The following is a 25911-nucleotide window of genomic DNA, read 5'->3' as shown; positions in this document are numbered from 1 at the left end:
TAACTGACACCTCAAATTTTTGTGTTCTTAAAGTTAAAGGTACTAAAAATATTAAAATGTATAAAATTAAACAAAAATAATTTTTAATTTAATATTTATATATTAAGTGCTTAAGTTATTCCACAAATAAACAATTTAGTGGAAATCTGTATATATAAAATTGTTTGTCCAGCCTTAATGACTGACTCATAGTAAATAAATTAATTATTTTGACTTCATACAAAAAAACTTTGACAATTCACTCTATTGTTTACAAAAAACGAATGCCATAAAAATCTCTATAGATTTCTGGATAAATTAAAAATTTGCAACAGTTGTTGCAGTTATTACAGGGTAATTACTATTCCATCCCCTCTCTATTTACTTTGATTATTACTATTGCTGTAGCTGTTATTGACATTGTGGTTGTTGTCGCTTTTTGTATTGGGAAATAAATTGAATTAAAGTGAAATCAGTTGCCCTTGGCTGCAATAATTTAATGAAAATGTGGCAAACGACACAATAATCCAACAAAAAGAAAGGAAACCAATAACAGCAACAACAACTACAATCGTAATCAAAGAAAATCAGCATAAATCAATGAATGAATATACTCATAATATTTGTAAGTAGCTTTTGGTTTTGGCTTTGGTTTTGGATTTTTGGTTTCTCGTATTGGTTTTGAGATTTGGCCAAAGTTTTTTGTTGATTTCTTTTGCAGTTTATTTGCCAAAGTTGAAAATTAAGTTTGATTTAAGCCGCACAAATTTGAAATTGAAGCCATTAGCCAGTTAGCCAGTTAGGCAGTTGCCCAAACAGTAATTAAAAGCAGCTTTAGTAGCTTAACAGTTTATGACGTAAGCTCATCTTTAATTAAATTCAAGTGTTCTTTAAACCAAAAGCTATGGCAACTCTGCCGGAAACCGAAGAAGCTTTCAATGTGTGTGTGTGAGTGTGTGTGGGTGTGTGAGTGTGAAAGTAACTTCTTTATTTTGGTCACTCACAAACAAATTTGCAAGTTATTCATCGCAGCTTAGAACTTGGAACTGGAGTATGTCAAGTGAAAGTGTTGCGATTTATGTTGCCAAAGGGTTTTGCAATGTCATTTGACCTTGGCTTGAATAGACGAATATGTGGCAGCAATTTGTGGCAAGCAACAATTGGGGTAAAGTTGCAAAGGAGTAAAACTCTTAAGGGCAACATTAATTTCTTTTGAGTTAGAGTTGAAGTGCAGCTAAGTAGCAGCGTTTAATGGCAGTTGACACAGCTTAAGCTTTAATGAGCTTTTAGACTAGCCGATTGAATACATTTTATTCAATCAACTTAATTCAATATTTAATTGATTTCACGCATGAAAGCTCTAATGTGTTTTTATAGTCATAAATACTGCCAAATTTATTAAAATATTCTGAGCTTTGAGCTTTTTGTGAAATACAACAAAAATTATATTGATATTGAATAAATCATTAATTTGCTTTTTAAGCTCCCAATAAAACTTTAAAGCGTTCATATATCTAGTTATTTGAATTAACTTTCACATATGGTCAATATTACATTTGCAATCACACTTCAAACTTTTAGAACTTACATTCGTAAGCAAAAGTGTAATCTTGGTAGTGCAATGTAAAAAGTGTTAAATTTTATGTAGAGCAATGTTCATAAACTGTTTTTACGACCCTTTCATATATGGGAAAGTTAAGCTGAAGCATAAAATAAGCCATTAAGTTGACAAGCTTTGGCTTTTTCGTACACTTTTAATGCAATTTAGAGTCCTTGAAGAAATCTGCTTTGGATTTATTTAAATGCAGTGGCATAACTTAAAGCTGGCAAATTGCAAAGCGTTTCTCAAATTATGCTCAAATCTGTTTTTATGGCCCTGCTTGGGGCAAGTTGAGGCATCAGCTGCGAATGCCTCGCCGGGCACCTGTCATAAAGCAAACACTTGGCCAATTTATTTATGTGGCAAATAAAACATAAATACTCGTTAAACGAAGTCAAATGATGATAAATACATATTTAATATGACAGAAGCCGCAAGCTTGAATGGAATTATGGAATTTAATTACATTTTGCAATTGTCATTGTGACAGCTGACAACCCTGGCGCATCATAGGTAACATCAAATACAAAAATAATATTATTACTGCTTAAGTGCCACGACAACTGGCAAAAGCAAAGCAAAAATAATTTCCATATGAGTGCGATTTATGTGAGCGTGTGTGTGTGAGTGTGTGTGAGTGTGTGTTAGTAAGTGCAAGGGCTCAACTTTGCACTGAGGCAGCTTGTTTGCATTTGCATTTCATTAAAACACACGGACAGGTAAACAAGTCTTCGCTGCTGCAGCCGTAAGGCAACTCTCTCACTCACTCCCATACTCACTCTCTCACTCGCTCGCCTGACGAACGATGACTGCCTCCAAGTAGCTAAAAAGCTTGATGCCATTGGGAATAATGAAGAAAGCGACAAAGACTGTGAAGGAAAAGGGGAATATGGAGGGAAAAGTAACAAATGGCAGTTACCAAAGGAAATGTTAAAGATGATTTCTTTGTAAGCCGAAGGGTTTCTTAAAATTCTTATAAATTTTGAAATAAATGTAGAAATGCTCATGAAAATAAACTAAAAGATTATAAAAGAAAGTAACCTAATTAATGTAGTTTTAAAAATCAAACACTCTAAACTTAAAATTAATTAGAAAAGTGATTTTCAAATATTTATCTATTTTCTAAAATAAAAAATCAATGATGTGAGTTTTTATTTATTTTATAGTGTTCAAATATTTTCTTTTTTAACTAAACATTAAAAATAAATTTACGTGGAAATTAATACTTAGTCACATAAAAGCATTTAAATATTTTTTAAATAATAATTTTTAAAAAAATTTTTAATGTTATGATAGTTAATTATTGTGCTCAGTCACTTAAGAACAAGAAGTATTTGTCTACAATTAGTGAACCAAATGAACCAATTTGCAAGGGTATTTCATTGTCTCGAACTAAAATCTACAATATTTTTCTTGCCTTTCTAGCACTGCAATTGCACCTAAGTGCTTATTTCAACGTATGTGTGTGCGTGGGTGTGGGTGTGTGTATGTGTGTGTGTGTGTGTGTGTGTATGCTTTCAAGGAATTCTCTAATTGCTGGGGCCGAGTGTACAAACGTGACAGGCCGTAGGCAGAGTAAGCGAATACGCGTTGCGCATACGCCGCGTAGACCGCGTAGTGAATGTCTCAATTAGTTAACGTTATCCACGAATAAACACACGTTAATAGTGCGTGTAAACAGACTAAACAGAATAACAATAAAAGCATTGGCCAAATTAGGTGACCAGCACTCCTCCGAGACCAAATGCACCCCCCCTCATTCCCACCGGGAGGCAAACAAACAAAACTGTCACTTGTCACAGGCACCTCAGGGATGAAGGAGGCTCAAACAAAGGCAGATGCCAGTAGCACAAGGGGCAGGAGCGGGGAAGAGGGGAAGGGGAGAAGCCTAAGGCACGCCCCAGACCGTTGGTCAGATAATTTTCTTTGTTCTGCACAGCAAATGTTTTTATTTCTCATTGTTTTTTTTATGTTTTTTGTTGAGAAGCGGGAGGTTGATTGTCAGCTATTTTTCCGCTTATTTTATCACGTTTTGTTGCCAGTTTTTTCTTCTTTCATTTTTTCCTTTTGTTTCTTCATGCTCTGTTTACTTGAGCGTGTGTGTGTCGCAACTCAGACAGGTAGCAATATGCAAATCAAACAAAGAACTGAGTGCCACCGTCAAGAAGGGCAGAAGAAAAGAACAGGAAGAGACGCTGACAGCAGCGGAAGATGTGTCTGAGGAGAGACGAACGACACATCAATATGGATTTCACGTGCCTCAGGGAACTGATGAGTTGAGGGAAAAAATGGAAAGTGGAATTTAAAAAGGCGCTGATCTAATGCAAATTTATATAAATATGTTAGTTGATTTGCGTTTATTTTTGAGTTTGCAAATATATTTAAAGGAGCACAGTTGACATTTATTATATTAAGTCAATCTTGATTGTTTTGTTTTGTTTTGTAAAATTGGGCTCAAAATATAAATAAAAAGCACAGCTTCAATTCAATAAAATTGTAGTATTTTTTACTCGATTTTGAGTGAATTGATATTATATTTTATTTGGATACAAAATATTTCGCAACTGGAATAAATTTGAGTTAAAAATAATAAAAAAATATTTTATTAATTTTATTACATTTATGTTGCTGTTAATATTGTTAGTTGATGTATTATTAAATTTATAAAGATTATTGATAATGTAAGTATTTATTATTAATATTAAATTTCAAATATTATTTATTTTACCTTTTACATACGGTAATTTATGTTAAATTTAGAAATATTATTTATTGATTATGTAAATATGAATTATATTTTTATTATTATTATTAAATTTAGGTATATTATTTATTGTATTTATTCCAAACGTTTATTGTGAATACACCTTGACTCACAGCAGTATTTATTAATTGTATGCCAACTGCCTGCATTTGATTGAGTTAATTTTGTGGTAATTGAACATTTTCGCTTGTTGATCAAACAAAACAATTTATTTGTTATTTTAGCTGTCATAATAAAGTCGAACTGACCATTTTATTTACTGAAATGCACTGATGAATGTTGTTTTTTCGCGACCACGCCGCGTATACGCAACGTGTGTGTGGCTCGTATTATTCGAAATATACTCGGTTTTCAGTATTTACCGCTGAACATGCGCGTCGCGTGTGCTCTCGACTCAACGTCTGTCGTTCGACTGAGAATCAGACAGACGACGACGACGACACACAGCTGTGGCAGAGGCAAAAGTAGAAGCAGAAGCAGAAGCTGTGCCGCTGCCACATTTCGAGTGCTGTTAAGTGAAAGAGCCACATTTAACAGTCGCTTTACAGTGAGTTAACAGCAAGAGCAATAGCAACAGCTGTGATGACAATTCATTCATAATTACGAGTATTTCGAGTGAAATTCTTTTACTGTTCTGTGAATCAGTTTGAGTTGAATAAAAATGAGTCTCTGGAGAAAAACTGAACAGCGCGTGTTATTATCTTAGCCATAAGCAATAGGAAAATAAAAAAAAGAAAAAGGTATGGCATTAAGCATAGGAATATGTTTATTGTGTATGCAAAACGAATGTTGACCTTTTTGGGCACAAATAAAAATAAAGATGTAACGCCAAAAATGCGCGTGAAATGTCAAAATCACTGTCAAGGGCGGGGGCGGGGGAAGAGCGCTTCAAAATAAAAGAGGAAAAACAGTGAAAGATGACAACGCATAAGCACTCAAAAAACAAACAAAAAGGAAAACAAGAAAAACAGGCGAAAATGCCAATGCCAATGCCAAGGCAATCAAGAAAATTTGCTCCAGCAAATGGCAAGACAAATACGAGAAACATAAACGAGAATGGGAATGAGAATGTGAATCGAGAAGAAGAAGGAGGAAAAGCATACAGGAAAGTCAAGTATTTGCACGAGATGACGATGATAATGATGATGATGATGATGATGGGGTAAATACACTCAGAAAAATATGCCAGCCTTAAATATGGCAAGTTAATACATGAATTTATATCATATTGTTCTCAACATTTTAAAATTGCTATGCAATAAAATTCTCAAATTAAGTTTAAATCGATTTTAAGTTTAAAATTCTGACAGAACATTTCTATAACTGCTTTATGATATAATAGTCAGATTTTAACTAAACTTAGACAGAATATTTAAGACCATATCAAATTTTAAATTTTGGAATTTGGTTAAGATACCTTCAGAAACAACAGAGTTTTTTATACTCATTTATTAAAATATTTTTTTTTTGTACTAAACATTGTTTGTTTCTGTTTATTTTTTTAAATTCTTGCCCTAGAAACAAGTACATTTTGAGATAAGATTAAGATTTTAATAAACTTGGTATGTTTCGAAAAAAAAATTAAATTTTGTCATACTCGTGATTGTGAATTGAGATTTTTGTACTCAGTTTGGAAATTTCGAACTTAGTCAGCTTTTGAGTACTTGGACTTGAATATGTATAAAAGTACGGAAATCTTAATTTTTTTCCTGAGTGTACACTTATTTGCAAATACATACAGAGAGTAAATCAGCTTACAGACCATAAGTTAGTAAGCAGTCTGAGTGTTCCCATGGGCAACTTTGGGTTTCCCTTTTGGTCTGTTAAATTGCAACAATACAGCTCGTATTGCACTTCTTATTGCAGCTACTAAAAATCGCCTGGATTTGGCCTGACTTTATCAGCTGGCCAAAATTATCCTCTCTCTTTCTCTCGCTCTTTCTCTTTCTCTGTGTTTATACTGACAATTTTTAGGTTACCAACAAAACTTATGATCCAAAGCTGGATTTATTGTCCTTATAGCGTGCACAAACAAGTTGCAAATTAGACCACAGTCAGAGCAGCACACGCATTGTCCTCTCTTTATCCTCTCCCCTCGCTTCCCTCCCCCCTTCTTCCCTTTAGACGCCACTCTGTCTGACTCCAGCTGTGAACTGCAGGCAGCCACAACTCTGGGGGTCTGGGGTTGTGGCTTATTAAGGCAAATTGCTCTCGCATTTTCATCTTTGTTGCAACTTTTTTCTAAAATATATTAAAATGTCACCTCAATGCAAGCAAAAAATAGTTGAAAATCGAGATAATTACACAAAGCATAATATAAAAATACAAATGCAACCCTTCAACAACTTAAAAGAAAGTTTTTAATGAGTTAAAGTTTTAGTTGCAACTTTCAAATAAAACCGTGCGTATACGTAATAATTATAACGGACAGATACGAGGATAATGCAGAAGGAAAAAGGAAAATAAATAAAGTAGTTGAATATATAATTTTATACATATATAAAGAGGTGAAATAATACTCTATAATTGCATCTCTAATAAATAGCATCAATAGTCGCATTATCCTTGCGTATACGTAATATTTATAGCTGGTAGAGCCATGGAGAATGCAGAAGGAAATAGAGCAATAAAATATTTGAAAATAGTATATTATACCCTTTAAATGCATTTTTATTAAATAGTATCAGGTTGGAGAATACCCTGTAGATACATTTTTATTAAATAATATTAATGCGTATGCGTAATAATTATAGATGGCAGATACATGCAAACTGCAACATGGAATTGTTAAATAGCATATTAAAACATGTTGGAGTTAACTCCATAAATGCATGCAAAATAAATACTATCAATTATGTGTGCGTATACGTAATAAAAAAACATTGTATACTAGTTATGGAAAATATATTCATTTAAATTTGCTTTTCAATTGATTATATTTTCATTGATATTTCAAAGTCAAATGCGACAACATCCTCATAAAGTGGCAGCTGTGAAAGGCAACTCAAATTTCCCACACTTTAAAGTGTATTATACGCTCAGTATGCTCATTAACATAAACAAATGTTTGTCTGTCTGTTTATTTCTGCTATATCTTCCAACAGATTCTACACCTTCTTTAATGAAATCGTATGCTACACGCACAATTTCATTGATACTACTCTAACAAGCATACGCCCCGTTGGTTTTTATGGAACTAACCACTTAATCACCATATCATATCGATGCCATAAAAACGCAACAACAACTTCATCAAATATTGATGTGAAACTATCTGTGTGCGTGAGATTTAAGTATTTCTTCCGTAGTCTAGATTTCGCTTTGGATGAGTCGTATTGACTTGCTGATTATTTTTATTTGCCGCTCGCAAACGTTTCGATTGAGACATAAAACTATGACGATGCCAAGAAGCAAAAAGAGGCAAGATGAAAAGAGGAAAAGAGGCAAGAACCAAAGAAGCCTACAGGGTGAATATAAACATTTATACACGATTAAGTGTGCTGTTTATTTTGATGTTTGGTTTAGTGCTTCCGTTTCTGGTCCCACATCTAAATATATGTGTGTGTGTGTGTGTTTGTTGTTGGCAGATATTGCGTATACGCCGCATTAAATGGCCCGTGGAATGAGATAGCAGCAGAGCAAACCAAAGATGAGAGTTATCCAAAACAATAACAAAGTTTAACACATTAATGCATTGGGAATGTTGTCTGTCTCTCTCTTACTCACTCGCTCTCTGGGCTTAGTTCCATTTCGAATTCAATTCAAACATTCGTCAGTGCCTCACATAAATCAATAAAAAACTAATCAAAAAATCAAAAGCAAGCATTGGGAATTTGTTGTACACTACTCGTAAATTGATTGCCAAATGTCTCTGTCTCTGTCTCTTTCCCTACCCCCACTGTGGGTGTGCGAAAGGGTGTGCTTGTGTGTGTTGCAGATGAACAAAGTGCACACAGTACACAAAAAGCCAAAATTAACGCTCTGCTTCATACAAATTTCATTCAATTTAAAATGCAAACCAATTACATTGAAAGCCATTATATGCCAGTGTTATCTGTCACTGATTATACCCTACAAAACAGATAAATTAGATTAAAGATTATTACAATTATAAAAACCTTTATTAAAGTCATGTAAACTAGATTAAAGAAACTAGAATTATAAATTAACTAGAATTTATAAATTAAAACTAGCTATTTCATTTGAAGATAAAAATTAACTTAAACTTATAATTTGGAGTTTTATTAAATAAAAAAATTATTACTCTTATAGGTGAGTTCTATAAAAAAAATTGAAGATCCTTTTTTTTAAATCATAAATCTCTGATTAACAGTAATATCTTTAACGCACATTTTAATTTTTATCAAAAACAGAATTTTATATTAAAAACTGCATTGGTTTATTACAATTAGTAATTACTGGTTATTATATTTTGTATTTGGAATAATAACACATAAGTATTTAAAATATATTCACCAACAATTGTACCAGAATTGATTAATAAGCTCCAAAAAAAAGAACGATCTGCAAAATGAGAGTATAGGATATCTTTATCTCAAGTAAACTCCTATTTCTATATTTTTGTTATTTGTTATTTTTACCGCCTGCTGTACCAATTTTGGTCGTTTAACAATTTCAATTTATGCAAATGCAACAGCAGAACATTCGAGTTTCATTTAATAGAACCCCATCTAAAGGAAGGGACGGACCCCAAGTCAGAGACAGAGGCTTAAATGCTCATTAGAACAAGAGGAGGGGTTGCTTTTGAGGGGGAATAAACTCGTATATGAAGACGCCTGCATATTTGCAATTACTTATGTACTCAGCGCGCTGAAATTACATTTTTATCTTCAGTTTATGGCAAATGGTAAAGTCAGTCTCAGTCCCCTTTTTCCTTTCTTCTTTCCCAAGTTTTCCAGTTCAGCTTTCGGTTTCCTTTTACCCAGTTGGAAATCCCTAGACCAAAGCTGCCTCTTAAAATGCAAAGTGATGGAACTTGAAACTGTAAGCTTAAAGCCACCGAATTGCATGCAATTAATTTGAACTTACGAGTTGTCGGAATGGAATCAAGTCTGACAACAAACAGCCACGACTGCTGTTGCATTGCCATTGTGTCCTTATTTCCTTGGATATTACGATGTTTTAATGATGATGCTGCGAGTGCGAGTAGCACTGCCAATTGAAGTGGAAATGCAGCTGAAAGCCAAAACAAATTAAATGCGTTTCACTTTAACTTGATTTCTTGAAAGAGAAATTATTTGCTGTGTGGAATCACTAACTTGTTTTCATTACAAATATTTGTTGGCAGTCTTTATATCTATGAGTATATAGTATGTAACTATACTTCGATTTTTTGGCACTATTGCTTTAAATTTAATTTTTATTATAAGAACCCGGGAATCAAACCAAATTAAATATATAGGTTACGGTTTCAGTTCCGGTACGTGAAAACTTGAGATTTAAAATTTTGAATTTTCAAAGGGACCCTTAGCATCGAAATCAATATCTAGTAGAACTAGAGAAAAATATATTTTTTTTTAATTTAGTAAAATTTAAATACAGAAAGAATTAAAATTCCAATTCATGATTAAAATGACATTCCGCTTGAAAATCAGTTTAGTTTTGATCAAGTTATGACAGTTTGAAGTTGGTCAGACTGCGGAATTAGCTCTTTACAAGTCAACATTTTTGTTCAATTTCACATGATTTTTTACAAAAAAATGAAAGGTCTCAGAATCAAGTTTAAAGTGATGTTTTAAACTAATAACGATATAAGGAATTGATTAAAAGTGATAACTTGAGATTTAAAATTTTGAATTTTCGAAATTTCAAAGGGGGGACCCTTACCATCGAATCGTCGAAATTAATAATTTTTCTAAATGAACAAAATTTAAATGCAGAATAAATTTAGAGGCCAAATCAAGACCAAAATGACATTCCACTTGAAAATCGGTTCAGTTTTGATCAAGTTACGACAGTTGGAAATTTGTTTACTTTTTAATTAAAATCAACTTTAAATTTTATTTGTTAATTTTTATTTATTTTTCTATATTTCCATATAACTATTAATAAATCGAAACTGTTATTGCTTGATTAGTTTTCTGAATTTAAGAATGGACTTTTAAAGCCTTTTAATCAAAATGAGTTGGTTAAGTTCTTTGTAAATAAGTTAGATATTTAATTTGAGCCTGCTTACTTTCAGTTTAAAATCGATCAAGTCTTTGGTCTTTTTTGGGAAATTGTTATAATAATTAATTAGTTGTGTATTTTATATATGCAAATAAATTGATTACATTTTAATTAATATTACGCTTTGGTTATAGGAACTTTTTTAGCTTAAAGTTAGAAGAATTGTCAACCTACTAAAACTAGCATGCAATTTATAGAACTAGGTTCAAAGTGGTTTTAGCTTAGGAGTACATAAAACTGATTGGGAATATGAAACTAGTGTAGTTAATCACGGGAAGTGGAAGGTGCTTTGGAATTCGCTTGACGGCACTGCAGATTCCTGTTGATGTTGTCGACCATGTCGAAGGCTTCGATGATCATTGCGGCCTCGTTCTGTGCCTTCGAGCTCATCTCTTCGAGTCGGCGACGGAGTTGTTTGTGTTCGCCGCTGGAGTCGCGTTGCTCGGAGCGCTGGAAGAGCGTGGTGCTGGTGCGGGCAAAGAGGGAGGCGGTGCCGCCGCCATGTTGCAGCTGCTGGTCGAGGTCCTCGGGCAGCGGCAGGTCCAGTTCCAGGGCAAAGCTGCGCAGTTGCTCGCACTTGTCCTGCAACTGCTGCTGATCCTGGCCATAGCAAATGACCACGGCCTGCAGGACGACCTCATTGTCCGGCAGTTGCACGTAGGCGATGACATCCTTGAAGAGATTCTCCTGACGCCACACGGTCTGCGTATACGAGATGACCTGATAGACGACCATTTCGGGCTCAGGACTATACTGGACCAAGAGCCAGGTCTTCTCATCCATGGGCAGCTGATTTGCATCCAGTTGCTCGTCGAAGGCGTGATCAAAGCAGCGTGCCTTGAGATTCAGCAGCACCTTCTCCATGTAATCTCGCTGCTCGTAGGCGTACAGCACATGTCCAATGAGTCCCGGTCCCAGCTTGACCAGCGGAGTGCCGCCCAGTCCGGGATTTGTGCTCAGCCAGACAACGCGATGGGGTGAGATCATCTTCTGCACCAGTCGCTTTCCGGCTGCATCCTCCTCGGTGTACTGCACCAGCATTTGCCGGGCATCATGATCCTCGTCCCGCTGCTCCTTGCTCAGCGACAGCAGCGCCGCATCCACCAGCTTCCGCTCATCGGCTGCCAGGATGAGTTTCGCCTCCAGCTTCATGCCATTGATGCGGAACTCCACAAAGCGAGTCATGTACTTGTCGGACACATCGGTTTCCAGCAGCTCCATGCTGTGCAGCACACACAATCGCTTCCTGCCATTTGGCTTGCCGTTCTTCATCGATCCCTCGTCCACCTCGGCGAGGAACCAGGAGAGACGAGTGGCTGCTCCCGCTGGCACAACAGCTCCGCCATGTTGTGCCGCGCCTCCAACTGCCGAATCGTCCAAGCCGCTGTCGTTGCTAATATTATTCATGATTGCACTTTGCCAGAAAAGAAGTAAATTATTTTGATATTGAATTTGATTTGCACTCTTGCTCTGCTCTTGGCACACTGATACTCCTTGCTCGCTGACAGTCGCTTTTAAGGACCACAAAACGATCCCTTTTCCTTCCTCGGGTCCCTAACAGGTAGTAAAACGATCGGCAATCTTCGGGCTTTACGCATTTACCTAATTGTCGCGTAGATTTACCTAATTGTACCGCGGATCGGCAAACAGCTGCAAGAATTGAGCAATAAAACATATTTCACCAACTGCCTGAAAATCAACTTTTTTTTAAATAAATTTTCATTCCACCTTACAGATGTATACCTGTACCTGGTGAAGTGCCTGTGCTGTGGCAGCTGCATGCGAGACACGATCCTAAGACTGAACATCGACCACAACAAAATTCTGTAAGCTATAAACTGAAAATGTAGTTGAAATTAAATAAAGTTATGTGTTTTGAAATGTAACTTCTCTTTTTTATCTCAACAATATATAAAGTTAAATTACTCTACTTGTTAATCTTAAATAATATAAACAATGGGCGCATTCACCAGGCAGGTTTGCTCCCTGATACTTCTGGTGAACGGCAGTGTTACCGTATCGTAATACCAAATTTTGTGTATCATGATCAGTGTTGGCAGTAATCGACTGTTAAAATAAGCTAGATTTGAAAAGAGCAATATATAGAAAAGAGGTAAAAATAAAATAAAAAAAACTCTAAAATAAGCTAAGCATTAATGTAACCCAAATCACGAAGAAAAACTTTGGCTTTAAATGTATAGCTAAAAATTAAAAGAACTTTGAAACCTACCGATAACCGATAAAAATAAGCTGTTCTGGCAACAGTACTCCCGTCAGATTTTCTTTTCGAAATACATGAAATGTTTATTGAAAGTTTTCTTTATTATTAATGTGCAACAGCAGTTTTTCAATAACAGATAATTTATTTTAATTTATAAGATAGTTTTAATTTAATTTCCTATCAGCGCTATTCATAACTTTGATTATCGATAGCTCGACTATCAGGTGTTGGCAGAAAAATGTATTAAAGCGATCACCAAGCGTTCACAAGCGTTATTATAATAATTAAATTAAAGTTTTTATTAAAAAAAAATATTCTCAATCTTTTATTTTAAAGTTTATTTTTTATTTGTATAAAATTAACAGAGCACAACTCTGTTAGAATGTAGCTATTTTAAAGCTATTAACTATTTTCATAGTTCGATTGCTAGAAATATTAAAAAGTGCTTTTAGCCGGAAAATGTGCTTAAATCCACGATCCAAGATTTGTTGGCTAGTTTTTTTTTTATCCAAATTGCAGTGCAATTTCATAAATTTTTCGGATGCTTTACAGCCAGAGACAGCTATATTTTACTCTTTAGAGCTTAGCAACACTGGCTCGATCAGTTGACTACATATGTCGATAGGTTTTGCAATCAAACAGCAATCGCTTCGACAATAGGAATACAATTTGTGAAAGTTTTAAATTGGGACGTCTTAATATTGTCAAAGATCATAATACTTTGAGTCTTAATTCATTTGGGCACCCAAAGATCGGTAAGAAATTCGTCAATAATTTAGCAATGTATAATATAATTTAATCTGTTGGCATTCTTAGAACTTTGGTGATAAATTCGCAGACTCTGTAATCACGGGGCCTGTCGTCTTCCTCGTCTTTTTTTACACTCTGCGTAGCTTCCTCAGTTGAAACAAACTCGAAGGGAATGCCAAAAGGACGACCCGTTGACTTGATCGTATGTCGCACATCGGTCACTGAATAGGTGAGAATCTGATTGAAGAATCCCTTATGGAAGGCTTTCTCGATAGCTGCATGAGTAACCAAAATACAGCCTAGACTCCGCTTTGATTTTCGCTCCTGGACATTCACATGATAGATATTGTCAGCTCGAAGCAAGACAGTTAACATGATATCATCAAATCTTCGTTGTGCCTTTAATCGCAACACTTCGGCAATAAGATCACTGAGCACGGGCTGCAGTTTTTCCGAGCACAGCTGACATTCACTGGAGTCTTTACTTTGCAGAAGAAAATTCGAAGTCGATTGAACTGCAAATTCGACTTTAGAGCGCGGATTTTCCAAAAATGCTTTGGCTTCCGACATTGGACTTTTTAGATTTGCAAAGGCATTATATATGATTATTGGATCTGTTGATGTGCAGGCATCACGCATGCGAATTGTGATCAGAGGATCCTGATTTTCTCGTTGCAACTTCATGGATTTCAATGCATCTTGCAATTCTTTCACTTGTGCCTCTTGTCTGTCGAATTTTAGTAATAATTCATTCAACTTTATATAAATTTCCGGCACTTGTTGGCAATTTAAGCAACTCGTCTGTTCCGTTTCCTTTTCTTGACTCTTTTCTCTCATTTCTTTTTTCATCATGATATGTGTTTCGGACACTGTCAAAGTATTCGTATCTATTTGACTGTCCACTGTGGTTAATGGCGGCATTTCGGAGTGGTTTCTTCGCCAGAAATGCATTTTCTGTAGAACATTTGTTTGCTTAGGATTAAGGGGTGCTGAAAAGTCCTTGGTTCTGCTGTGATTGGATACATAGTAGGATGGAGCTGGTTTAATATCATCTAGTTTCTTCAACCTTTTCTTTTTGTGAGTCTCTAAGTAGCTTTCTTCCACCTGTGTATACTCATCCCGCACTTTACTTGGCTTATAGACACTTTCCACAGTCTGTGTAGATTTGTGTTCCACGAATATAGTTTGCGTGGATTGAGAAGTGCTGGCAGCAGCCAAATCGAAGCTTTGTTCGAGTGCAGATATAGGATCGAGTTCGTCAAAGACAACGCACATGGGACGATTCACTCGCCTGGGTGCAGGTACATCACAAATTGGGATCAGTGTTTCCTCAGCCTTACAGTTGTCGTGGCAGTTGAAGGGACAACCAGATGTTCCGCCTCCAGGTAACCGATCATTAAATCCTTCTCGCATCCTTTGCAGGTGGCTTAAAGCCGTCAAGTATCGCAACCTAAAAGTCCATAAAACATCTGCAATTCGAATAAAAGGGTCATAAGAGAATTTACTTTTTGTAACTACCTGATTTAATTTGGATCGTATTGGTCGTGTGGTATATAAGAGCTTCGTTTATTGAAAGAGACATCAGTCTACAATTGGACACCAGTGAAAATGGTAAGTCACTGCCGGATACGGTAATTGTTACAAGTCTTAAAGTAAAATTAGCGATATTCTTATTTATAAATTTGAATTTAAAACTCTCAAAATAAATCAGATCTTTGATTTTAATTTAAATAATTATTATGACAGAGTTATTTTTAATTTTTTAAATAATTCGTACTTGAAAATTTAAAAAAATAAAAAATATTTTTTATTTTTAAATAATTTGTTTTTCTCAACATTTATTTTGAAATACAAATTATTGCTTATTTATTCTAATTCAACTTAAATTTTGAAAATAATTTTAATTTAAAGATAAATTAAATAAAGAAAATTACTAGTTAAAAGTGCTATTTTGTACCATTTTAAATAATATAAATCATTTTTAATTCTTATCAGGAATATATATTTATTAATATAATGTATTATTTATATTAAATCAAAAAAAGCTATAAAATAATTATATCATATAAAAATATTATATTCTACTGCTTTAGTTTTTAAGCAAATTGATTTATTTAACTACAATTGGTTAACATCCTTTTTTAACTTCTTCCTGTAACGTTAGACTAATTTATTTTTTTCTTATTCTACAGATTAATCGCCGTCAACGCTTAGAATTTGCGCTCAGCATTCTGCCCTACGATCACAAGATGGTGCAGTTTTCAGAGGCCCAACAGAAGGTGGAGGACATTATTGCCAGACTGCGCACTGACGAATCCTCTGGGCACGACGAGGAGAGTGACGACGAGAAGGCACGTCGTCAGGAGAACAAAGCCAATGGCTTTGCCGAGCTGGCATTGCAACAGATTGAGGAGTCCGATAGGGAGAACCAGATGCCGAAGCCACAGTCAAAGCAAAAGCTGAGCACATTGGCAACCCTGACACTGGCAGCTGAGAAGCTGATGAAAAGCAGCTGCAAGCAGGAGGTGGCGGATTTCGATCAGTTCGATGAGGACTCGGACATGGTAATGGATGAGGAGGAAGCGCTGGCCAATATCGATCGCAGGGAGCTCATGGAGAACAATATTCAGGCCTTAAATGAGGCACGCCTCAAATTATTGCAACGTTGGGAGCGCAGCAAACGCAAAGCTCTCGATTTGCTAACAATTGAGATCGAGAAGGTGCAGAACATGGAACGTCCACAGAAATCGCCACACTTTAAGATGTTCCGCGATGGCACCGAAGACCACAACACTTCCACGCCCAAGACCAACGAGGAGGAAGAGAACGAAGTCATTGAGCTGGATGCTGACGATGAAGAATATGTGCCGTACACCACGGAGAAATCCAACAAACGCAAGCGATTGCAAAAGTCTCTGGTGACCTCAACTCCCAATGTGAAACGCACTTGTCCCAACTTTGAGTTCGATCAGGATGGCAAATCCAAGATGATCACCATTGGACCCAATGGCACCCAGATATCTCGTGTCTGTCTCGAGGCCATCAATTGGAGCACCTCCGGACCGGCTATAACTCGCAAATTGCTTTGTGAGATCTTCGATCGTAATACACTCGCATTTCACACACTCTCCGGCAAACCATCACCTGCTTTTAAGGACTGTGCACGTCCCAGCAAACAACCGTTGGATCCACTCAAGGTTGCCGATCTGGTTTACCTGATGACCAACAGTCTGCAGATGACACCACGCGAAGTGCGCACTGCGATTACCACCAAATGTGCCGATGAGAACAAAATGCTACGCACTCGCCTCCAGAAACGTCCCCGGAAAACTATGTAAATTTATATATAGTATTTCCAAAGCCAAAAACAATTCTTGGCTCAGCCATATACTAAAATGGCCCAGTGTTCACAACTTAGATTTACTATTACTTAGTTTAAAATTTTATATAAAATTTCGATTATTCTTTAAGCCAATTTACACAAATTAGACTAACAATTACTTTGAATAAAATTCCGTATTTTTGCAAATGAAACTAGTTATTTTTTACCAGTTCTTTCCTTGTGCCGATATATTCTATTATCCAGTTGAATTCCATATCCTTGCAACATCTGTAGATCTTTTTTTTTGCACTTTCTAACAAAGTTTGGAATTCACTTTTTCACTTCAAGCATTTTTCTGATCAGCAGCGAATTGCTCAAAGTTTCTATTGTACTATTAATTTGTTAATTTTTGTGAATTTAAAAGTTTTTTAAAAAAGTGTCAAAAGTGTGATTGCTTTGTTATACTCATTGATTTGTTTTTTTTTTTATATAAAGTGATGGAATTATTTATAAATTTATATTTCTCTATAACTATTATTTTCAGCTTTAATTCTTTGATTATTAAAATATTTTTAGTCAAAATAACAAAGCAACGATTCTTAAAAGAGAATATATGTAAATTGAGAAAGAGAAGAAACCAGAGAGAGAGTGAATACAAGACAGAGAAGAAAGGATAGAGAAAGGAAAATAGTAATAATATCCACAAATATGCATATAGTAATAAATTTGTATATAGAATCGTATCAAAAGTGTAGGTTTCACTTCCTTGGCCGTATCATCATTACGGCTTTTTTCAGGGAGTACTCCCGTTTGTGAAAAGGTCCCCAATGGATGCCCTTGTAGCCGGTGGTGGCATTATATTTGCCCGTCAAGTTGCTGTAAAAACTTAAATTTATCAGTAAAGCTTTTTAAGACAATGAACTGATTATCATACTTGCAATGGCCAGTCTTGTACCACCAGGCACCACTGTACTTTTCGGCGTCGTTGACGCTATCAAGATCATTATCACGATCGAACGTTGTAAATTTCATGGTATGGTGATATCTTAGACAGTCGCCAGCAGTTCCACTAGCTTTTCCCAGAGTGTGTAGCTCATATTGTTCATCCTCGTCCCCGATTGAGAATTTCTCATACTTCTCAAACTTTTCAGTTCCCTCAAAATCCTCGAGAACAACGAGCAACTCCTGGCTGTATTCTGACGTCAGGGCATGTATTTTATCCAACCCCAAAAAGAACTCTCCATCCAAATCTCCAAATCCCTTTTTGTAGGTATTCCAGTTCCGATAAAAGTCCACACTTCCATCCATTCGACTCAAGATGACAGACCAACCTCCTCCCTGAGTTGTTGAATCACAGAACACTTTAAAGTGGTGTTTACTGTAGCTGGGAATGAGTATTTCGTAGATCCCACTAGGCTTAGAATTAACAGTTGCTTCAGCACAATTACGGCCGTAAGATTTTAAATGATGCAGATTTGTATCCTTGATTGAGTCTTCGAGCAACTTTCCTTGACGTTCTAACTCCTCTCTGAAAATAGTTTTATTTTAAAATTAATTTATATTTTAAGTTTAAAAAGCTCACCTCAGTTCGGTTAGCTGAGAACTAATCGACAAAAACGCTTTAGTCTCATTAAGCTCGGAAATTTGAATAGAATCAGAAAGAATTATATATGTATTTATTAATACAATTGTGAAAAATGTTTTCGTCAACATTCTTGCGACTGTAACTAACTGAATCCCGTGGAAGACTGAACTGAGACACCGATTTTATAAGCCAAGTTCTGAAAGCCAAACATATTCACATTGTGAGATATTCCTCCAAGACAATGAACTCCAATTGTTCGTTGCTCTTGAGTGAAAAATAGATTTTAATGACAGTTTACTATCTTATCTTTGGATATGGATATACTCTTTTAATTTTTGTTACTTCAAGAAATGGCATTATGTATATTTACAATGTACTCAAGATTGTTCGTTGAGTAAATACTTTTAAGTGTTTATCATATATGATAAACATTATTGCTCTTTGCAAAATGCTGTTGCTTAAAGTATTTGGACAATCTATTTCACAAGTAAATACTCATACCCTCAAGATATTTCGTTGTGTAAATACGTTAGACCTCTTTGTATATATATTTGTGTCATACATGGAATTAAGATTATTGCATTGGAGTTCATTACTTATATATATAATCTAAAAAAGTATTGCATTGCATACAAGACAATTTTTCTTTTCCGCTTGACGCTTTTTGGCAAGGGGGCGCGGGTGGCAAACGAAAATCTATAAATAGAACAAATGTTGTTCGACTGTTGTCTGCTGTCGGCTTGCGCTTTCGGTTATAGCTTTCGTCGATGTCGTTATCTCGAACATTGAGTTTGTCAAATTTTATTTTATAGTCTTTGATATAAGTGAACTTTTGAATAAAGTCAGTCTCCTTAGGCATTCAGTAACGCTTACTTGCAAAATGTTGTCTAAAATATTAAGCATAGTGAAACCCGTTACTTATAAAATAAGTAAAAGGGTATATTGTGTTCGTTGGAATGTATGTAACAGGGAGAAGGAGGCATCTCCGACCCCATAAAGTATATATACTCAAGGATATATACTTGATCAGCATTAACAGCCGAGTCGATATAGCCATGTTCATCTGTCCGTCTGTCCGTCTGTCTGTCTGTCCGTCTTTCTGTCTGTCCGTCTGTGTGAGCGCCAAGATCTCAGAGACTATAAGAGATCGAGATACCAAACTTTCACACACAGACTTCAAGTTCAAAAAATACATACACAACTCCGTGGGCAAAGGAGTAATTTGGCAGGACTTTCCGTAATGAGCCATAATGATGATACGGCCAAGGAAGTGAATACCACTCGTATTTAATATCCAAAGCTATTTTGTCATTAACTGACATGTTTTGGCAGAATCATCAATCTGTATTTTATTAAGTATATTCAATAATCTTTACTCATCAGATAAATAACAACAAGTATAACATTTTCAATATGCAATCAATTATGTTTTTTATCAGGAATATATTCGAGTTCTTGGCCGTATCATCATAACGGCTTTCTTTAGGGAGTACTCCCGATTATGAAAAAGTCCCCAATAGACGCCTTTGAATCCGGTGTTGACATTATATTTGCCCGCCAAGTTGCTGTAATATTTAAAATGCTTATAAGCGAAGTTTTAAATAAAAATATAAGCATTTCCTCATACCTGTGGTGACCAGTCTTGTACCACCAGGCACCACTGTACTTTACGGCGTCGTTGACGCTATCAAGATCATTATCACGATCGAATGTTGTAAATTTCATGGTATGGTGATATCTTAGACAATCGCCAGCGGTTCCACTGGCTTTTCCAAGAGTGTGTAGCTCATATTGTTCATCCTCGTCCCCGATTGCGAATTTCTCATACTTCTCAAACTTTTCAGTTCCCTCAAAATCCTCGAGAACAACGAGCAACTCCTGGCTGTACTCTGACGTCAGGGCATGTATTTTATCCAACCCCAAAAAGAACTCTCCATCCAAATCTCCAAATCCCTTTTTGTAGGTATTCCAGTTCCGATAAAAGTCCACACTTCCATCCATTCGACTCAAGATGACAGTCCAACCTCCTCCCTGAGTTGTTGAATCACAGAACACTTTAAAGTGGTGTTTACTGTAGCTGGGAATGAGTATTTCGTAGATCCCACTAGGCTTAGAATTAACAGTTTCTTCAGCACAATTACGGCCGTAAGATTTTAAATGATGCAGATTTGTATCCTTGATTGAGTCTTCGAGCAACTTTCCTTGACGTTCTAACTCCTCTCTGAAAATAGTTTTATTTTAAAATTAATTTATATTTTAAGTTTAAAAAGCTCACCTCAGTTCGGTTAGCTGAGAACTAATCGACAAAAACGCTTTAGTCTCATTAAGCTCGGAAATTTGAATAGATTCAGAATGAGTTATATATGTATTTATTAATACAATTGTGAAAAATGTTTTCGTCAACATTCTTGCGACTGTAACTAACTGAATCCCGTGGAAGACTGAACTGAGACACCGATTTTATAAGCCAAGTTCTGAAAGCCAAACATATTCACATTGTGAGATATTCCTCCAAGACAATGAACTCCAATTGTTCGTTGCTCTTGAGTGAAAAATAGATTTTAATGACAGTTTACTATCTTATCTTTGGATCTGGATATACTCTTTTAATTTTTGTAACTTCAAGAAATGGTATTATGTATATTTACAATGTACTCAAGATTGTTCGTTGAGTAAATACTTTTAAGTGTTTATCATATATGATAAACATTATTGCTCTTTGCAAAATGCTGTTGCTAAAAGTATTTGGACAATCTATATCACAAGTAAATACTCATACCCTCAAGATATTTCGTTGTGTAAATACATTTGACCTCTTTATATATATATTTGTATCATACATGGGATTAAGATTATTGCATTGGAGTTCATTACTTATATATAAGCAAAGACTATAAACTAATAAAGTATTGCATTGCATACAAGACAATTTTTCGTTTTCGTTTGACGCTTCTTGGCAAGGGGGCGCGGGTGGCAAACGAAAATCTATAAATAGAACAATTGTTGTTCGACTGTTGTCTGCTGTCGGCTTGCGCTTTCGGTTATAGCTTTCGTCGATGTCGTTATCTCGAACATTGAGTTTGTCAAATTTTATTTTATTGTCTTTGATATAAGTGAACTTTTGAATAAAGTCAGTCTCCTTAGGCATTCAGTAACGCTTACTTGCAAAATGTTGTCTAAAATATTAAGCATAGTGAAACCCGTTACTTATAAAATAAGTAAAAGGGTATATTGTGTTCGTTGGAATGTATGTAACAGGGAGAAGGAGGCATCTCCGACCCCATAAAGTATATATACTCAAGGATATATACTTGATCAGCATTAACAGCCGAGTCGATATAGCCATGTTCGTCTGTCCGTCTGTCCGTCTGTCTGTCTGTCCGTCTTTCTGTCTGTCCGTCTGTGTGAGCGCCAAGATCTCAGAGACTATAAGAGATCGAGATACCAAACTTTCACACACAGACTTCAAGTTCAAAAAATATATACACAACTCCGTGGGCAAAGGAGTAATTTGGCAGGACTTTCCGTAATGAGCCATAATGATGATACGGCCAAGGAAGTGAATACCACTCGTATTTAATATCCAAAGCTATTTTGTCATTAACTGACATGTTTTGGCAGAATCATCAATCTGTATTTTATTAAGTATATTCAATAATCTTTACTCATCAGATAAATAACAACAAGTATAACATTTTCAATATGCAATCAATTATGTTTTTTATCAGGAATATATTCGAGTTCTTGGCCGTATCATCATAACGGCTTTCTTTAGGGAGTACTCCCGATTATGAAAAAGTCCCCAATAGACGCCTTTGAATCCGGTGTTGACATTATATTTGCCCGCCAAGTTGCTGTAATATTTAAAATGCTTATAAGCGAAGTTTTAAATAAAAATATAAGCATTTCCTCATACCTGTGGTGACCAGTCTTGTACCACCAGGCACCACTGTACTTTACGGCGTCGTTGACGCTATCAAGATCATTATCACGATCGAATGTTGTAAATTTCATGGTATGGTGATATCTTAGACAATCGCCAGCGGTTCCACTGGCTTTTCCAAGAGTGTGTAGCTCATATTGTTCATCCTCGTCCCCGATTGCGAATTTCTCATAGTTCTCAAACTTTTCAGTTCCCTCAAAATCCTCGAGAACAACGAGCAACTCCTGGCTGTATTCTGACGTCAGGGCATGTATTTTATCCAACCCCAAAAAGAACTCTCCATCCAAATCTCCAAATCCCTTTTTGTTGGTATTCCAGTTTCTATAAAAGTCTACACTTCCATCCATTCGACTCAAGATGACAGTCCAACCTCCTCCCTGAGTTGTTGAATCGCAGGACACTTTAAAGTGGTGTTTACTGTAGCTGGGAATGAGTATATCGTAGATCCCATTAGATTTAGAATTGGCAGTTGCTTCAGCACAATTACGGCCGTAAGATTTTAAATGATGCAGATTTGTATCCTTGATTGAGTCTTCGAGCAACTTTCCTTGACGTTCTAACTCCTCTCTGAAAATAGTTTTATTTTAAAATTAATTTATATTTTAAGTTTAAAAAGCTCACCTCAGTTCGGTTAGCTGAGAACTAATCGACAAAAACGCTTTAGTCTCATTAAGCTCGGAAATTTGAATAGAATCAGAAAGAATTATATATGTATTTATTAATACAATTGTGAAAAATGTTTTCGTCAACATTCTTGCGACTGTAACTAACTGAATCCCGTGGAAGACTGAACTGAGACACCGATTTTATAAGCCAAGTTCTGAAAGCCAAACATATTCACATTGTGAGATATTCCTCCAAGACAATGAACTCCAATTGTTCGTTGCTCTTGAGTGAAAAATAGATTTCAATGACAGTTTACTATCTTATCTTTGGATATGGATATACTCTTTTAATTTTTGTTACTTCAAGAAATGGCATTATGTATATTTACAATGTACTCAAGATTGTTCGTTGAGTAAATACTTTTAAGTGTTTATCATATATGATAAACATTATTGCTCTTTGCAAAATGCTGTTGCTTAAAGTATTTGGACAATCTATATCACAAGTAAATACTCATACCCTCAAGATATTTCGTTGTGTAAATACGTTAGACCTCTTTATATATATATTTGTATCATACATGGGATTAAGATTATTGCATTGGAGTTCATTACTTATATATAAGCAAAGACTATAAACTAATAAAGTATTGCATTGCATACAAGACAATTTTTCGTTTTCGTTTGACGCTTCTTGGCAAGGGGGCGCGGGTGGCAAACGAAAATCTATAAATAGAACAATTGTTGTTCGACTGTTGTTTGCTGTCGGCTTGCGCTTTCGGTTATAGCTTTCGTCGATGTCGTTATCTCGAACATTGAGTTTGTCAAATTTTATTTTATTGTCTTTGATATAAGTGAACTTTTGAATAAAGTCAGTCTCCTTAGGCATTCAGTAACGCTTACTTGCAAAATGTTGTCTAAAATATTAAGCATAGTGAAACCCGTTACTTATAAAATAAGTAAAAGGGTATATTGTGTTCGTTGGAATGTATGTAACAGGGAGAAGGAGGCATCTCCGACCCCATAAAATATATATACTCAAGGATATATACTTGATCAGCATTAACAGCCGAGTCGATATAGTCATGTTCGTCTGTCTGTCTGTCTGTCCTTCTTTCTGTCTGTCCGTCTGTGTGAGCGCCAAGATCTCAGAGACTATAAGAGATCGAGATACCAAACTTTCACACACAGACTTCAAGTTCAAAAAATACATACACAACTCCGTGGGCAAAGGAGTAATTTGGCAGGACTTTCCGTAATGAGCCATAATGATGATACGGCCAAGGAAGTGAATACCACTCGAATTTAATATCCAAAGCTATTTTGTCATTAACTGACAAGTTTTGGCAGAATCATCAATCTGTATTTTATTAAGCATATTCAATAATCTTAAATCATCAGATAAATAACAACAAGTATAACATTTTCAATATGCAATCAGTTATGTTTTTTATCAGGAATATATTCGAGTTCTTGGCCGTATCATCATAACGGCTTTCTTTAGGGAGTACTCCCGATTATGAAAAAGTCCCCAATGGATGCCTTTGAATCCGGTGTTGACATTATATTTGCCCGCCAAGTTGCTGTAATATTTAAAATGCTTATAAGCGAAGTTTTCAATAAATATATAAGCAGTTCCTCATACCTGTGGTGACCAGTCTTGTACCACCAGGCACCACTGTACTTATCGGCGTCGTTGTCGCTATCAAGATCGTTATCACGATCGAATGTTGTAAATTTCATGGTATGGTGATATCTTAGACAATCGCCAGCGGTTCCACTGGCTTTTCCAAGAGTGTGTAGCTCATATTGTTCATCCTCGTCCCCGATTGCGAATTTCTCATAGTTCTCAAACTTTTCAGTTCCCTCAAAATCCTCGAGAACAACGAGCAACTCCTGGCTGTATTCTGACGTCAGGGCATGTATTTTATCCAACCCCAAAAAGAACTCTCCATCCAAATCTCCGAACCCTTTTTTGTAGGTATTCCAGTTTCTATAAAAGTCTACACTTCCATCCATTCGACTCAAGATGACAGTCCAACCTCCTCCCTGAGTTGTTGAATCGCAGGACACTTTAAAGTGGTGTTTACTGTAGCTGGGAATGAGTATATCGTAGATCCCATTAGATTTAGAATTGGCAGTTGCTTCAGCACAATTACGGCCGTAAGATTTTAAATGATGCAGATTTGTTTCCTTGATTGAGTCTTTGGGCAACTTTCCTTGACGTTCTAACTCCGCTCTGAAAATAGTTTAATTTTAAAATTAATGTATTTTTTAAGTTTAAAAAGTTCACCTCAGTTCGGTAAGCTGAGAACTAATCGACAAAAATGCTTTAGTCTCATTGAACTCGGAAGTCTGAATCGATTCAGAAAGAATTATATATGTGTTTATTATAAAAATTGCTAAAACGATATTCGTCGACATTCTTGCGACTGTAACTAACTGAATCCCGTGAAAGACTGAACTGAGACACCGTGTTTATATACAAAAGTTGTATAGGAAATTCAACTACCAATAATCATTTATTGCGATAATTATAGTCATGGCTCATAAAACTTAATAATTTTGCATATTCATTAAATCTTATATCTCATGACTACTCTTTATAGTTTTATGGTATGTATAAAAAGTCATACATGGTCTGATTGTCTGACATTCCTTAAAGAGAACGAATCTTAAGTATTCTGTGCATTTAAATGAATTATGACAACAAAGTAAATTGATTATAAATAAATCTTAAAATTTAAGTTATAATATTATATTATAAATATCGAAAGATGATATCGATAAAAAAGGTTATAAGAACATTAAAATTAACATAAAATATATTTAGTAGAAAAGTCTACAGCAGAGTGCGCCTGATAATATGATACCCTGTACAAAACTCTAAAGAAAAATTTAAAACACAATTTTGAATAGATCCACAAATTTCTTCAACATTTTTTTTCTTTTA

General features: G+C 35.5%; 7 protein-coding genes across 11 annotated transcripts in view; 1 reads left to right on the top strand and 6 right to left on the bottom strand.

Annotated features, from left to right (window-relative positions):
* LOC117782093 overlaps window positions 1–4750 on the bottom strand; it is a 36770-nt gene extending 32020 nt beyond the window's left edge. The window contains exon 1 of one of the 2 annotated variants that reach the window (XM_034619040.1): window positions 4592–4750. The gene's annotated coding sequence lies outside the window, so the exon portion shown is untranslated. The remainder of the gene's footprint in view (window positions 1–4591) is intronic. The other variant, XM_034619041.1, reaches the window with a different exon arrangement.
* Window positions 4751–10703: 5953 nt separating this feature from the next.
* On the bottom strand, window positions 10704–12326 carry LOC117780453 (early boundary activity protein 3). The gene is made up of 2 exons (XM_034616993.1): window positions 12282–12326; window positions 10704–12221 (listed from the first exon to the last, which is right to left on the bottom strand). The coding sequence occupies exon 2, from the start codon at window positions 11937–11939 to the stop codon at window positions 10797–10799; it is 1143 nt and encodes a 380-aa protein (XP_034472884.1). The 5' UTR covers window positions 11940–12221; window positions 12282–12326; the 3' UTR covers window positions 10704–10796.
* A 796-nt stretch (window positions 12327–13122) lies between these two features.
* LOC117780454 (microfibril-associated glycoprotein 4-like) lies at window positions 13123–20852 on the bottom strand. Of its 4 annotated transcripts, XM_034616997.1 has the most exons (5): window positions 18408–18581; window positions 17760–18353; window positions 17577–17701; window positions 13495–13510; window positions 13123–13464 (listed from the first exon to the last, which is right to left on the bottom strand). In XM_034616997.1, the coding sequence occupies exons 1-3, from the start codon at window positions 18536–18538 to the stop codon at window positions 17584–17586; spliced, it is 843 nt and encodes a 280-aa protein (XP_034472888.1). In that variant the 5' UTR covers window positions 18539–18581; the 3' UTR covers window positions 13123–13464; window positions 13495–13510; window positions 17577–17583. The 4 variants fall into 4 exon arrangements, with proteins under 4 accessions (XP_034472888.1, XP_034472889.1, XP_034472887.1 ...); XM_034616998.1 differs by lacking the exons at window positions 13123–13464; window positions 13495–13510; window positions 17760–18353; window positions 18408–18581 and adding exons at window positions 20044–20631; window positions 20686–20852 and having other exon boundaries at window positions 17452–17707; XM_034616996.1 differs by lacking the exons at window positions 13123–13464; window positions 13495–13510 and having other exon boundaries at window positions 17452–17701.
* Window positions 13427–17020, top strand: LOC117780452 (early boundary activity protein 1). The gene is made up of 3 exons (XM_034616992.1): window positions 13427–13508; window positions 14926–15114; window positions 15696–17020. The coding sequence occupies exons 2-3, from the start codon at window positions 15112–15114 to the stop codon at window positions 16839–16841; spliced, it is 1149 nt and encodes a 382-aa protein (XP_034472883.1). The 5' UTR covers window positions 13427–13508; window positions 14926–15111; the 3' UTR covers window positions 16842–17020.
* Window positions 13528–17229, bottom strand: LOC117780450. The gene is made up of 2 exons (XM_034616991.1): window positions 17053–17229; window positions 13528–14972 (listed from the first exon to the last, which is right to left on the bottom strand). The coding sequence occupies exons 1-2, from the start codon at window positions 17111–17113 to the stop codon at window positions 13549–13551; spliced, it is 1485 nt and encodes a 494-aa protein (XP_034472882.1). The 5' UTR covers window positions 17114–17229; the 3' UTR covers window positions 13528–13548.
* A 1170-nt stretch (window positions 20853–22022) lies between the features above and the next one.
* Window positions 22023–23149, bottom strand: LOC117780455 (angiopoietin-related protein 2-like). Its single transcript, XM_034616999.1, has 3 exons — window positions 22975–23149; window positions 22327–22920; window positions 22023–22264 (listed from the first exon to the last, which is right to left on the bottom strand). Exons 1-3 carry the CDS (start codon window positions 23103–23105, stop codon window positions 22135–22137), a joined length of 855 nt encoding a protein of 284 aa, XP_034472890.1. The 5' UTR covers window positions 23106–23149; the 3' UTR covers window positions 22023–22134.
* A 1156-nt stretch (window positions 23150–24305) lies between these two features.
* Window positions 24306–25382, bottom strand: LOC117780456 (microfibril-associated glycoprotein 4-like). Its single transcript, XM_034617000.1, has 3 exons — window positions 25252–25382; window positions 24604–25197; window positions 24306–24541 (listed from the first exon to the last, which is right to left on the bottom strand). The coding sequence occupies exons 1-3, from the start codon at window positions 25380–25382 to the stop codon at window positions 24412–24414; spliced, it is 855 nt and encodes a 284-aa protein (XP_034472891.1). The 3' UTR covers window positions 24306–24411.
* Window positions 25383–25911: the final 529 nt, after the last annotated feature.

Source organism: Drosophila innubila (genome assembly GCF_004354385.1).
Source record: "Drosophila innubila isolate TH190305 chromosome 2L unlocalized genomic scaffold, UK_Dinn_1.0 4_B_2L, whole genome shotgun sequence".
Taxonomy (NCBI): Eukaryota; Metazoa; Arthropoda; class Insecta; order Diptera; family Drosophilidae; genus Drosophila; species Drosophila innubila.
This window is presented reverse-complemented; position numbering and strand designations above follow the sequence as displayed.